Source organism: Pistacia vera, unplaced genomic scaffold (genome assembly GCF_008641045.1).
Source record: "Pistacia vera cultivar Batoury unplaced genomic scaffold, PisVer_v2 Contig248, whole genome shotgun sequence".
Classification (NCBI taxonomy): domain Eukaryota; kingdom Viridiplantae; phylum Streptophyta; class Magnoliopsida; order Sapindales; family Anacardiaceae; genus Pistacia; species Pistacia vera.
In genome coordinates, this window is record NW_022196055.1 from 982,649 (window position 1) to 998,253 (window position 15,605).

A 15,605-nucleotide genomic window follows, 5' to 3' on the forward strand; every position below is an offset into this window, starting at 1 on the left:
TTACAACGGTATCTTTGAGGGAAATGTGTTGAAATAATTGAAGGATCTGCAAATTTCGTCGTGGGATGGAACGTAAACTCATTGTGGGGAACATTGGAAAATTTATGATTAAAATAATAAAATTAAATGAAAAAAGGAAATACTAATTGAAAATGATGAGAATATGGAAAAATAGAAAAAAATTGTGATAATATATAATAAATTATGAAAGATAAATGATGCGAAATTGAGTTGGAGATTGGTGATAGACGAGATTGAAGAATGAAAAAATGAGCAGATTGAAGAGTGGTGGTGAAAAAAATTAAAGGTTTAGGGTTATTTTAGGTAGTGGAAGGGGGGGGGGGGGGGGGAAATGAAAAAAATAAACTTATATTATTAAATAAATGTAACCTTGGCACTTGGCAGTTTACTGTGGCTCCAACACGGTTATTTTTTTTTTTAAATAAATTTTTAAAAATTTCACTTTGTCCTGAATTTTATTATTTTAGGGGTTTAATGTTTTGTACAAGGATTAATTGAATAAAAGGACAAAAACTTTGGGCACAGGCCGGGCCTTGAGGAGGCCCGTGGATGGCACCGAGCCTCCTCCGTGGCAGTCCGTTTTGGACCAGGTCTCCTAGAACCGCGTTTTTGGAGTTGGGCTTTTTGGACCGGTCCCAAATGCCCAGATCTAGTAACAGACTCTTTTATCTTTAAAATATAATTAGAGAGTGAGTTTGATCTCCACTTTAGAGAGTCAAATTTCACTCTCTATCCTAATTTTAATATAAACTACAAGTTCTTATGCATTTAATTTATTAATTCTCTCTCCCATTAAGTCTCTTCTTAAAAATAAGAGCATCTTCATTCTTTAAGAGTCTATTGGATTTGATAAAAATTGTTTTCTTTATATTAAAATTAATAAGATGCTCTTTTAATATGAAAGATGCTCTTCAAAATAAGAGCAGCGTTGGAGATACTCTAACAACACATATTTCCATACAAAATGAGACTGACAAAAATAAATGGAAAACGAATCCAAAAAGTAAAACTCATTCATTCACTCTTCTATTCATTTTTTGCCATATCAATTATTAAAAAATCTTTATAATATAATATTACTCTAACACCAACTCTTCTCCACTGTCAGTGAGAAAAATTAAAGAACGACGTATAATGATTAAAGGAAAGAGTGGATGCCTTTTGGTTGCAAGATCTTTAAATGAAGCAATATTTAAGTTACCAACATGCACATGTTATTATTCATCACCCAAACTTACTAATTTGCGGTCCATTATGCCATATGTATAGTTTTTTATGTTGTTATCACTTAAAATTCATGAATGTCAATGAAATTCATTCTTCCTGAAATAATTCCATGACGATCTAGCATACTAGGATCTTGTTTATTTGCAACTATTTTGCCTGTTTTTAGTTTTGTTTTGGTTATGTAGTAGTCTGCTCAACTTGGGGCCAGTCTCAGCCCATTACTCAGGTATATCCATCTGTTTGCACCTTGGCCTACCATTTCGACTTTGAGGGAATTATATAATTAAAAACTTTAAGCTAATAGGAAAGAACCAAAACATAGCATTTAAACTCTATAATAATAATAATAATAATAATTGTCCTCAACAAACCTGATCTACTAATTATCTGATAACTCAATCTTGCCAAACGAATTACCTTATGCAAACAAGTTAGTCTCTAAATATCACAATGAAAGCTTAAAACACAAACAATGATTATGTTTTGGCATGACCTGAAACAAAATAGGCTCCTCCTCACGGCAGTCACTTCTACTCAGTTGTTGACAAATTCTTACTAGTGGTCCTCATTCCATTCAGGTGTTCCCAGCTGCAATCAAATAAAATTAACAAATTCAGAAATAAGTAAATAAAAAATGGAGAAGAACCCGGATCTCAAATGAAAAAATTCTAACTTCAAAATGATCTTTTTGATTCTCGAAATGCAATCAGAAGGGTTGATCGAGAAAGATCTTTCATTCTTATCCTAGGATCTTGTGATTGGGTCAGCAAAAGGTTGATGAAGATAATAATCTTCTCCTTGTAGAATAATTAAAAATGGAAAATTTTCAATTGGAAAATGAAAACTGACTAATTTGGTCCTTAATCAGGTCGGAATGGTGATCAGTATGCTACAAACATTGAAGTTTCCGCCAGTTAGCTAAGATTTTTCGGGAATTTCGACGTCTCATCATTTCGATTACAAACAGGAAATTGATGCGGTCAAAGGCAAAAAGTGTCAGAGGTACTAAACATATTTTTTAATTAAAGTTACAACTAGTAATTTTTACTATACAACAGCACTGGAAGTAACATTAGTTGTACGGTAATATAAGAAAGTCAATGTAAATGTAAATAATTTCAAATCAGTGAGAAAACTTTGCAAAAATTTATGAGCTAGGATATCCAAATTAAATGGTCTTTCAATCTAAAAAGTTTATGCAACTTAAGCACTGAGCTAGCAATCACTTATCTCAGTTTTTGACAAAAAAGCTACAGACTCGATGTCACAGCTAAAAGCTTGTCACTGGAGGTTCAACAATCTTGATGCCACTCAAAATTAAAATAGAAGCCACAACCTACAGGATCAAAATCCAAGTGGTTTCAAACCCCTATAGCTACTTGAATACTGCTTTTCCTTTTTACAGACAGAAGCATATAGCAATAGTATGAGGTGTTGTGTGATGAAAAACCCCAAACATGGTATGCACCTATCAGTTTCGGACAATGCAAGAAGTTTTTTTGTCCCTATCGGTTTCACATATAAAGGAAAGCGAAAAAACTCAGCAATGGCACTAATGGCTTAACTGCCCAGGACTCACATGAACTGTATTAAGTATATGCATTAAGGGCTTAAGGGCATGAGTGTAATTTTCTCTTTTACTTGTAAAAAGTCTCTAAAGATTTCATTGTATTTTACACGGTGTTAATGAGATGAATAACAAACACATAATTTTCCCCTTTCTTCTCTCCAAACACGAATCCAACATGGTATCAGAGCAATGATGCGATTCTTCAATAATCGCAATAATCGGTCCTAATTTCTCTTCTTTTTCATAGCCCTAAAACACATCTTAGCTCCAATTCTTCCAATTCGTTTTCGAATTAAAATCAAATTGATTTGCATGAATGGAGCAACAAGGGCAAACCACAATGTCAGCGTTGAATCAAATCGATTTTCACAATCCACTCTATCTTCATCCGAGCGATACTCCTAGTGCAATGATTGTCTCTTAACAATTAACAGGATTTGAGAATTATTCACGTTGGAGCAGAGCAATGATAGTTGCGCTCACAGCTGAGAACAAGATTGGCTTCATCAATGGATCTTGTACCAAATCCACTCTTGATTCATCTCTACACAGTCTTTGGGAGAGAGTAAATGCTATCGTACTATCATGGATCTTTAATTCAGTGTCTAAAGAAATTTTTGGGGGAGTTGTTTATGAGACAAATGCAAGTATTGTTTGGGCATATCTCAAAGAATGATTCGATAAGGTCAATGGAACGAGGATATATGCTATACATAAAGAAATAGCTTCTGTTAATCAAGGTACGCAAAGTGTTTATGCCTATTATTCGCGTCTAAAGGTTCTTTGGGATGAATAGTGGTCCATGGTCAGTTTGCCTAATTGTGCTTGTAAGGGATCGAAGAAGTATCAAGCCCTTCAAGAACAACAAAAGCTTCTTCAGTTCTTAATGGGTCTCAATGAGACTTTCAATGTGTGTTGGAGTACAATATTGATGATGAATCCGTTGCCCATAGTAAATCAAGCCTATTCGATAGTCACTCAAGATGAATCACAAAGACAAATTGTCTCTAGACAATCCAACAATGAAGTTACTACTGCATTAGTTTCTACAAATAATGCAAATGAAAGGGGAAATTACAAGGGCAAAAAGCCTTTGATAATCTGTGAGTATTGCAATAATCCAGGTCACAAGAAGGACAATTGTTGGAACCTTCATGGATATCCGGAAGGACATAAGTTCTACAAACCAAAAGGACAGAGTGGAACCAAAGGGAACAAGGCCGCAAATTCAGCTTCCGCAAACATCTCAGCATCCACCACTAGCAATTCTCAAGGGCAAATGCAGACACAAGCCCCTGTTCTAACTACAGAGCAATACAATAATCTCCTTAAGTTGCCTGGCAAAGAAAACATACAGCATTCTACAAATCTAGCAGGTACTTATACTAGTCTTTTAAGCTCATTTAATAATACTAAATGGATTATTGATTATAGGGAAAATCATCATATGACATCAAACAAAAATCTTCTTGAATCATGTGTGTCTTTTCCTTCCAATTCTAACTCATTAGTATCTCTTCCAAATGGCAAACAAACTCCTATTACTCACATAGGTTTAGTTTCATTAAATTCTCACTCACATTTAGATAAAGTATTTTATCTCTCAGATTTCAAGTATAATCTTTTGTCAGTGTCAAAATTCGCAACTGAAAACCATTGTAGTGTCACATTTTATCCTCAATTGTGCACTTTTCAGGACCTCTCGAGTGGAGTGTTGAAGGGGATTGGTAAGGTCAAGCATGGTCTTTATCAACTTGAATCTTTTCCTGATGAAATTTGTAATCTTGCACAAATAAGTGATTTTCACACTACTTCAAATGGTTCTGTTTTCAATTCTGATTGTAATGATGTAGATTCATGTAATGCAATTTCTTTTCATATGAATAAAATGTTGACTTGTTCTTCATCACATACTGAGTCCAATCTTTGGCACAAAAGACTCGGTCATATTTCAAATTCAAGAATGAAACTTATTCCACATTTAGCTGATTGTAATATAACTGAATGCATGATTTGTACTTTGGCAAAACAAACCAGATTGCCTTTCCCACATAGTCATTCAGTTACGAAGTGCATTTTTGAGCTCATTCATGTTGATTCATGGGGTCCATATAAAGAGCGCACTCACAATGGTGCACGGTATTTTTTAACTATTGTTGATGATTTTTCTCGTGCCACCTGGTTTTTTTTTTATGTCTTACAAATCTGAAGCCTCCACTTTGTTACAAAAATTCATTAAAATGGTTGAACATCAATTTAAAACTCATGTTAAAAAGGTTAGATCTGATAATGGCTTGGAATTTCTTAACAATGACACCAAAAATTTCTTTGCATCTTTAGGAATAATCCATGAAACATCGTGTGTGTATACTCCACAACAAAATGGTTTGGTGGAAAGAAAACATAGACACATATTGAATATTGCTAGAGCACTTATGCATCAAGCTTCTATTCCTTCAAAGTTTTGGCGAGAATGTGTTAAAACTGCATCATATCTCATTAATAGAATTCCAACTCCCATTCTCAAAACAAAACACCCTATGAAATTTTATTTGACACATCTCCTTCAATAGATCATCTTAAGGTTTTTGGATGTCTTGCTTGTGCCACTAAGCTCAATAATCATGATAAATTTTCATCTCGGTCAATTGCTTATGTATTTTTTGGTTATTGTGTTACTCAAAAGGCATACATATTATATGATCTTGAATCTGAAATTTTTTTTGTGTCACGCGATGTCATTTTTTGTGAGTCTACATTCCCATTTGCATTATCTACATCTAACAATCAGTGCCGAATTCCAGAATCGTTAGCTATGGATATTGATACACCATTTTATCCTGTACCTCATACACATGATCATCACCTCATTGATGCACCACTGAATAATACTGCTTCTCCACATACCACACAACCTGCACCACCAAATATTCCACCACCAGTTTCTGAATCATCAACCTCTATAACTAACCATATTGTTCCTGTTCCCACATTAACACCAGCAGTACTATCATTCCCCTCTAGACATTCTACTCGAGTGTCCAAGCCATCAATTTGGTCCAAGGATTATATATGTCCTACTATCAAGTCAAACACATCTTCTTGTTCCATTAAATATCCTATATCTAATTATGTTTCTTATGGTAATATTTTTCCAACATATTTGGCTTTTATTTCTTCCTTTTCTTCTTTGGTTGAACCTACTTCATTCTCTGAAGCTTCTAAAGATCCATTGTGGATAGAAGCTATGAAACATGAGATTCAAGCTTTAGAAAACAATACTTGGTCAGTGGTAGACTTGCCTAAGAATCACAAGCCAATTGGGTGTAAATGGGTTTATAAGATAAAATATAAGTCTGATGGTACTATAGAAAGGTATAAGGCTAGGTTAGTAGCCAAGGGATTTAAACAAAAGGAGGGGATTGATTTTAAGGAGACATTTTCTCCTGTTGCAAAGATGGTGACAGTACGATCTGTTTTGGCCTTAGCTTTGATTAAGGGCTGGTTTTTAAATCAAATGGATGTATATAATGCATTTTTGCAAGGAGATCTCTATGAGGATGTTTACATGAAAATGCCTCCTGGTTTTAATTCTAAAGATGAGGCACATAAGGTTTGCAAGTTACAAAAGTCTTTATATGGCTTGAAACAAGCCTCTCGGCAGTGGAACTTGAAATTTAGTGGTGCTTTGATTGAAGGGGGTTTTCAACAATCCAAATATGACTATTCTCTTTTTATCAAAAAGAACAATGGTCTGCTAACAATTTTACTTCTATATGTAGATGATATATTATTGACAGGAGATGACTTGGCTGGCATTAAGCACACAAAGGCTTATATTGCTTCAAAGTTCCATATTTAAGATCTTGGCACACTAAAGTATTTTCTTGGCCTTGAGATAGCTCGATCTGATCAAGGAATCTGCCTTAATCAACGCAAGTATGCTCTGGAATTGATCTCTAAAGCTGGTTTGAGTTCTGCCAAACCATCCAGCATACCTATGGAACAAAACACAAAGTTGACTAGTTTTGCATATGACAACAGTGATCAACAGCAGGTAGATCCACTCCTTGATGAGCCTGATGTATATCAGCGGTTAATAGGTTGTTTGATCTATTTAAAGATGACAAGGCCTGATATTAGTTATGTGGTAAAGCTCATTAGTCAGCATATGCACAAACCCAGAAGATCACACCTTGCTGCTGCAATGAAGGTAATCCGATATATCAAATTGAATCCTGGCTCTGGTTTATTGTTTCCTTCTTCTAGTAAATTAGAGTTAAGGGCCTTTTGTGATAGTGATTGGGCTTCATGCTTAATGAGTAGAAGATTTACAACAGGATTTTGTGTTTTTTTGGGTAATTCCTTGATATCCTAGAAATCTAAAAAGCAGAAGACTGTGTCCAAGTCTTCTGCTGAAGTAGAATATCGATCCATGGCAGCACTATCCTGTGAGCTTACATGGATTATTGGTTTATTTAGAGATTTGGGTGTTGATTCATTAACTCCTGCCAATATGTATTATGATAACACTATTGCTATTCATCTCTCAGCTAATCCTATGTTCCATGAGCGCACGAAACATATCGAGATCGATTGTCACATTACAAGAGAACGGATCTTAGAAGGTCTCATCCAAATTCATCATCTCTCCACAACTGAGCAGGTTGTTGACTTGCTGACCAAACCTCTTAGTCGAAAACAACATGACTACTTACTTGGCAAGTTGGGCATGATTAATTTGTATCATGTACCAACTTGAGGGGGGATTTTAAGTATATGTATTAAGGGCCTACGGGCATGAGTGTAATTTTCTCTTTTACTTGTAAAAAGTTTGTAAAGACTTCATTGTATTTTACACGGTGTTAATGAGATGAATAACAAACACAGAATTTCCCCCTTTCTTCTCTCCAAACACGAATCCAACAAACTGGAGTGTAGACAGAAGAGATAACATCAACTTTCATAATCTCGAAGACCGAAATGCCAGCTTCTCTGATAAGCTGAAGCATAAAAAAAAAAAAAAAAAAAAAAAAATACATTGTCAAAGAAGACCAAGCTGAAAGCGGATAGTAAAACTTAAGAACAGCAGGAAGATTTAACAAAAGTCCAATCATACATGTATCACACCAAAATCCAATAGAAAATCAAGACGTGTACTCTCCCCAACATCTTCAGTGGACCTGAATTTAGTGCTTTTCAATTGAATGCCCATGATGTTATTCTCCACAACAAGACCATGTTCCTGATGTAAAAACCTGACTTCCAGTTTTGGTAAAATGAAGCAAACCTATAGAAGAAAAATACAATTTATTGTCAGTTAGCAATTAAATAAGGCAAAAAAGTTCACAACTAGGCATCAAATATTCGAATTACAACCAGCAAATTTTCATATACCTCAAAAAGGTTGTAAACTACCTACAAACTTTGCCTGAAACCACAAACCAAGAAATATGCAAGCTAAAACTTCAGAAATGTGAAATTGCAAATAAAAACCATGTCTCTGACACTAAAAATCCAATTTTCCCCATGCGTAACTATGCCAAAGTGATAGCAGACATGTTATCACGAATGCAATTTAGTCAAAGATAAAAAGTGGTAGAGTTACATGGAAAAGGTTATAGAAAATCGAGGTGAAAAAGTACATAAACTTAAACAAAAACAACATTCCAAGTTCACTGATCCTTGCTTTTTGTCAAGCTTTATAGAGGCCACAGAATCACTAGTTGGCTCTGTAACTTTTTCTGTGTGAACAAAAGCGTCTGGTGATTTCTTCTTTTTGAAAGCAGCTCCTCATTCAAGCTCATAGTGACATCTCCACAGATAATATCCACATTTTGGATAGTCACACCTGTTTCCTTGCATCCAAAAGAAGTGATTACATAACTTTTAGTTCATACACCAAGCACATTTATCATCAAACCTAAGAAAAGAAAATTTTAATTTTAAATAAGCGGAGATGCAAGAAAAGAGAGAGGATGGAAAGGCAAACATGAAGTGCAACTGAAATCTGTAAAGGAAATCCAATGGTAGCCTAAAGCTTTGATGTTTAGTTCATCACATAACCATGTTTATTGCTGTTGACGCTTGATTTTGGACGCCAACGACTCGCACGTGGGAAACGCTGAGCTGACTCAGGAGACACACGTGATGGATCCATGAGATTTGAATATGGAGCTGAGATTATATATTTTGCAGAAAAATAAATAAAAGATTGGCAAGAGGGGTTTTTATAGTGGTTCGGATGCAACAAGCGACTCCTACATCCACTGTTATTTTATTGATCTCTGACTATTTCTATGATTTTGCCCGTAAGGCATACAAAGAGAAGAAAATGCAGTGTTTACAGAGAGAGAATGAAAATGAAGCTCAAACTCAGCCCCCCTCCAGCCTCTCTTCTTCGGGAAGAGAATGCCCATTTTCTCACCAAAACACTCAATGCAATAAGTGTTTTGCAAGTTGCCTTGACACATGGAAGGCTCTCGTCCATTCATCTCTTGAAAGAGATAAAGTTGGTGAGAATCTTTGGAATATGGGCATAGCAACTGGTTACAAGAAGCATAATTGTGCTGACATAGGCTTGACTTTTGAGGCATAACAGAAGCCCCCTATTTTTTTGAAGTGCGTTGCACTTTAGAAACTAAGTCTTTGATCTGACTTGCGGTCTCGAACTGAAGAGCTCGACTAAAATCTGTTAGGAAGACGATCAGAAACTGTTAGGAAAACGACTAGAATCTGTTAGGAGCGCCCAGAAACTCGTTAGAGCTCGACTGAAATCTGTTAGGAAAACGACCAAAATCTGGTAGGAAAACGACCAAAATCTGTTAGAAACGACCAAATCTAGTAGGAGCTCGACCTAATCTGATGGGAGAACGACCTGAAAGGTCATAACGACTCAATCTGAGCAAAACGAGCTCAACTTGAGAGCAAAACGACCTCGACCTTGAGAGTCAAAACGAGCTCAATCTGAGCAAAACAGCTCAACTTGAGAGCAAAACGACCTCGACCTGAGAGGTCAAAACCGCTTAATCTGAGCAAAACGAGCTCAACTTGAGAGCAAAACGAGCTCGACCTGAGAGGTCAAAACAGCTCAAAAACAAACACACCCTCAATTTTAGAGGTCAAAACGACCTCTCCTCGACCTAGAGGTCAAAACGACCTGAATGAGCAAAACGACCTCAATTTGAGAGTCAAACGAGCTAAATGAGCAAAACGACCTCATTTTAGAGGTCAAAACGACCTGAATGAGCAAAACGACCTCAACTTGAGAGGTCAAAACGAGCTCAATTTGAGAGGTCAAAACGAGCTTAATGAGCAAAACGACCTCAATTTTAGAGGTCAAACGAGCTCAAAAACAAAACGACCTCCTCAACCGAGAGGTCAAAACGACCTAACTTGAGAGGTCAAAATGAGCTTTACCTAAGAGCACAAGAGATCACGATCTCAGCGTGTGATCAGCGATCTGAACACGTGTTTGAAGCAAAGATCCGTGATCTGAGCTGAGATCAGACGGCATGTGCGTACGATCTGCGATCTGCCACGCGATCGGAGAACTCTGTGCTTGCGATCTGTTCTGGCCACGCAATTAGAGAATTCTGATACGCAATCGAAGAATTCTAATGCGTGCGATCTACGATCTGGCCACGCGATTGGAATTCTGACGCAGGTTTGAGATCTGAACACGCCATCAGGGAACTTGGATGCAGGCTTGAGAAATTGGACTTGCATGGGCCACCAAACTGCTGATGTTTGATTTGGACGCCAACGATCGCACGGAAATCTGAGCTGACTCAGAGACACACGTGATGACCATGAGATTTGAATATGAGCTGAGATTTATATTTTGCAGAAAAATAATAAAAGATTGGCAAGAGGGGTTTTTATAGTGTTCGATGCAACAAGCGACTCCTACATCCACTGTTATTTTATTGATCTCTAACTATTTCTATGATTTTGCCCGTAAGCCATACAAAGAGGAAGAAAATACAGTGTTTACAGAGAGAGAATAAAATGAAGCTCAAATCTAAGCTCTGCCTCCAGCCTCTCTTCTTCGGGAAGAGAAATGCCCATTTTCTCACCTAAACACTCAATGCAATGAGTGTTTTGCAGTTGCCTTGACACATGGAAGGCTCTTCCATTCATCTCTTGAAAGGAGATAAAGTTGTAAGAATATCTTTACAGATGGGTTTAGCACTAGTACAAGAAGACTAATTGTGCTAACATAGCTTGACTTTTGAGGCATAACAATTGCTAATGAGGGCTAGATTATCAAACTGTGGAATTGAAAAAGATAAACTTATCAAAAGAGAATACCTATCATGACCAAATTCACATGAGAGAGAAAATTCTTCACAGCTAAATGGAGCAGAAGACTTTTCACATGGCAAATGATGCTTGGCTGGAAGAAATGCATCCTCCACCATTTAAGTTGGATTGATTGGTCACAACAGCATCCGGGGTTCACCTATGTATACAAAAATAGGTAGTATGTGTAGCGTAACCAGAAGACCTGGCTTTGATCCAACATCTTTTGATATATCCACTGTCAGTTCCTTGACTTCAATAGTAGATTTGGGCATCTGCATTGTTTCAGAAAACATTTACAGTGAATTGTGCAAAGCCTTTGAAATAATAAACAAAATAGCAAAAAGAATAAAAGAAAAAAGTGTGTGAATACTTCCTACTTTTATTTTCATTAACACTTTAGGGTCTTTCTTACGAAATGCCATAGAGCAACCATATGTAACTTCACATCTTCAAACCAGTTCAGACTCAAACATGTATCTTTAACACTGTGACATCTCACCAAACTATGTTCAGCTTCAAAACTCCATGGAAACACATGAAATTATATGCAGTTATATTAAAAACAATCTGCAAGAAGTTATTGCTTCATTTCCTGGTTGACAATTTATAAAGAAATGATTCCCAGTCCATGTATCTATATTGATAACTCACGATCAGCAAGTTGAGAAGTGTTAAAAATCACAACTTCTCCCCAACTTTCGCTCACCCACTCTCAGCCATACCATATCCAAGAAAATCTAGAGTTTCATACCCATTTTTTTAATCCATTCAAAGATGATTATTCATCAAACATAAAGATCAATGATGGCATAATATTAAAAATTAATAAAAAAATATGAGAAAATTGCATATGCAAATCAAAAGAAAAATAATTTTGAAAAACAAAAAGAAAAACTCCGTAAACAGGACTTACCTTCACAACCATGTCTGTCACAGAAACTGACAAAAATCTTGCAGTGTTAGCAACAACCATCCATTTTCCCCTGCCTGAAGAGCGCGGTTTACGAGTTTTAGTTTTCTTTGAGCTTTTACTTGATGGCCGCATAACAACTTCTAAGTCACATATTAACACTTGTAGTTTGGGATCCTTAGAAATAAAACCAACCCCGAGTTTGACCAAGGACTGACGTAAGCTGACTTTGATTTCACCAACAGATACAGATTCAATAGCACCCTACAAATAATCAAAGTCAAAACAAGATGAAGATAAGGCATTTATCTAGTGTTGGAAAACACATGCCTTTGATTGCATACACATCTCCCTCTCATTTCAAGATTACACACAGAAGATGCCAGAAGTATTCAGAGGGATGGAGCAAGCAGAAACAGAACACCTAACACTGTGTCAAAACCTTTCTAATCTTTAGAATCTAAATATAATTTTCTTTACTGACAGATTTTTATTTAGAAACAAAAGGGTGATTTCTAAAATTATAATGAATATTTATAAGTTATTTGTAGACACATAAATCATAACAATAATTAACAAGTCCCATAATATGCTCTCCTCCTTGGCCAAAGTCTATTTATAGAGCAATAACTTTTTACAATGCCAGAATACAGCATTACAATCCAACCACACGACAATTTCCCTATTAGTGATTAGATTTAAGTACATATGCATCACTGATTAACCAAACTTAAAATGAAGCATGCCCAGTAACATGGATAAAAGACAAACCTTTTTGAATTTCACCACAACGTCCCTTACACATTTCCAACCACCAACCCGAAATCCAACAGATGCTCCCAATATCCGGCTTAGAATCCAAGCCACCAACCTGGAGGCAAACCTGAGGAAAGATAAATTGCATAATGAGACTTTAGAGACAAATACAAAACAAATTCCAGAACAACTAGACCATATCAATGGGGGTGAAGAAAATGAAGCACTTGATCTTTAAAAAATACATAAATGGTGGTACAAACAAGAGCATACTTAAATAAAGGACTGATGGTAAACCATAATGCAGTAATAGAACAAAAACACATATAATGACGAATAAATTCATATTTTTGAATACTAGTCAAAAATAATAAAAAGTAACCACCAAACTCAATATGGCAAAGCTTTAATCCTAAATTTGTTAATCCTTGTTGTATGCTACATGATCTGTCTCCCCCATTTATCTCAATTTTCAAAAACATAAATTCTTGACAACTGTGCTCCCTTTCAGACCCTAAAATCACACTTTTTTAGCCTGTCTCCCACATAATTCTAGTAGATGATCACCACATGATAAAACCATCTGAAGAAAGTGGATTATGAGGTAAAGAGGCAAAACTGCAGATAATACTATACTCTTGAATGATAAAGTAGACTAAAACTTTCAGTTGATAAAATTGATTAATTAATAGAAACACATGCAGTGCCCAACAACATAAACTATTGCCAAAGATACAGCAAATGCCAAGAATTCATAAGGCACCCAAGACACTTGAGGAAAGTCAACAATAACTTATCAGAGTTAAATAAAAATAATTCAGAATCACCGAAGTACAAAAGCAGCCAGACTTCCTTAAGGCAGCGTATACTTATACTTCAAACATTGACTACGCTGAAGAGAATTGGAAAAACATTATAAAAAAATTATAAATTGCATCTACTTGAGCTCAAATATAATTATAAGGTGCTCAACGTAAACATTTTTAAAAAATCTGCCACAAAAATGGAAGTAGAATGATGCGTTGAAACAATAAAAACAATACGTCTAAGCTACAACCATATCAGCAGTCATGGCAATTGTTACGCAGCTCAATTATTTGGAGTAGGTCACTGACTTTTCACTTCCACAATGCATTCCTTTCAATAACACATTCAACGACAGCCTAAGCATATAGTGTTTTTCTTCTCTTGCAGTGTAAACTGCAACTTGATATCATTCAAATAAAACTGGCATTGCCTCAACAGTTTTTTTTTTTTTTTTCCCCCTCTTCTTCCGCCTTATTATGGTGCACATTTTAAAATTACAAAACAGCATACAGAACAGTAATTTCATGTTTGTATTGTCCTTATTACATCACAAAATAAATGCAAAGTCCATTTGATCATCAACCTAAGTTATCGAACTGCACTTATCTACGGAATGTAATAAAATTCATAAATATAACTATATAAGGCAAGATTGAATGACTTACATGAAGACCATCCACAATGTGATGGAAACCATCAAGAATCCAAAGNGTATTGTCCTTATTACATCACAAAATAAATGCAAAGTCCATTTGATCATCAACCTAAGTTATCGAACTGCACTTATCTACGGAATGTAATAAAATTCATAAATATAACAATATAAGGCAAGATTGAATGACTTACATGAAGACCATCCACAATGTGATGGAAACCATCAAGAATCCAAAGAGAAACTTCACAGGAGAAGCTGCCATTTTAACTGGAGAGTCTCTTAATCTCCAAAAACTTAAGGTCTTCAATCAAATTATAATCGAATTCCAAATAAGATTCAAATAAGACGCACATAACTTCGTCATTTCAAGAAAAATGATAGATAATTATAACTGTAACTGTAACAAAAGAAAAATTATGAGAATAAAACCCTAAAAATTGAAGAATTGCATCTACTTAAAAAAAAAATAGTGGGAGTATTGTGCGGCAATGAGACTGAGTCATGGAGGCGTAGCGATCGAACAGGATGTAATTAAAATCATACATATAGTGGAGAAAAGATCGGATCCGGTTGATCAGAGAGAGAATGGAGAGTGTTATATTGATTGATGATGACCAGCGAGGGTTTAGATTAAATGCGGTGAAGGTGCAGGGGAGTGGGCAGGGAGTTCTCGGCAAGTGTGCATGACATGTCCCTATTGTGTCAGTAAATGGCCAACGTGTCCTCGGGACTGGCACGGGGGGAATTTGTCAACGGGGGTGTTTGGACAATTGGACTTGCTTCAATTTGATTGGATCTTTTTCAGTTATTTACTTGTGGACGGATTTTAATTGCCCCACGTCACACGCTACAGATTATGACTCTATGGAGTAAACCAGGTGTTCCCAGCCAAGGTTTCGTGAATCGCTAGTTTGTACCCTTAGGTTTCACAAATTTTATATTCTCAGGCTTAAATTAAAACTAATAATGATTTTTAGATTCTAATATAGTATAATAAATATTATTACCAAACTACCCTCAATAAAAACTAAATTCCTGAATTAGTATAGAGTGTTGTGTGAGGCTTGGTTGGCGGTCGATGGAGAGAATAGAGAAGCTACTCGCAGTAAGGTTATATAAACAAAACACAGAACAATCTAAACTCCCAAAATCAATTCAAACAACACAATCCAATTCTAAAATCCAACCAAACTTCAACACAAATGTGCACTGGCTTCTCAATGGAATTTCGTCACAAAAAAAGGCTGCAATTGGAGTTGAACAGTGATCGGGAAAACAGCAAACACAATGACACAACACAACAATCCAACAATCTTCACCAAACAAGTTCAAAAAAATGCTTAAAATGTATT

At 35.9% G+C, this 15,605-nt stretch overlaps 1 protein-coding gene across 1 annotated transcript; it reads right to left on the reverse strand.

Moving 5' to 3' along the window:
* Nucleotides 1-11,259: 11,259 nt before the first annotated feature.
* Nucleotides 11,260-14,736, reverse strand: LOC116132057 (protein SABRE-like). Its single transcript, XM_031417732.1, has 4 exons — nucleotides 14,445-14,736; nucleotides 12,807-12,918; nucleotides 12,039-12,299; nucleotides 11,260-11,397 (listed from the first exon to the last, which is right to left on the reverse strand). Exons 1-4 carry the CDS (start codon nucleotides 14,513-14,515, stop codon nucleotides 11,260-11,262), a joined length of 582 nt encoding a protein of 193 aa, XP_031273592.1. The 5' UTR covers nucleotides 14,516-14,736.
* Nucleotides 14,737-15,605: the final 869 nt, after the last annotated feature.

What these genes read in the sequence shown, in the direction of transcription:
- LOC116132057 (XM_031417732.1), bottom strand. Translation starts at nt 14,515, where the DNA reads ATGGCAGCTTCTCCTGTGAAGTTTCTCTTTGGATTCTTGATGGTTTCC. An exon ending in ACATTGTGGATGGTCTTCAT is followed by an intron (nt 12,919 to 14,444) that starts GTAAGTCATTCA and finishes ATCTTTCCTCAG; the next exon opens with GTTTGCCTCCAGGTTGGTGG. An exon ending in TTGTGGTGAAATTCAAAAAG is followed by an intron (nt 12,300 to 12,806) that starts GTTTGTCTTTTA and finishes GATTATTTGTAG; the next exon opens with GGTGCTATTGAATCTGTATC.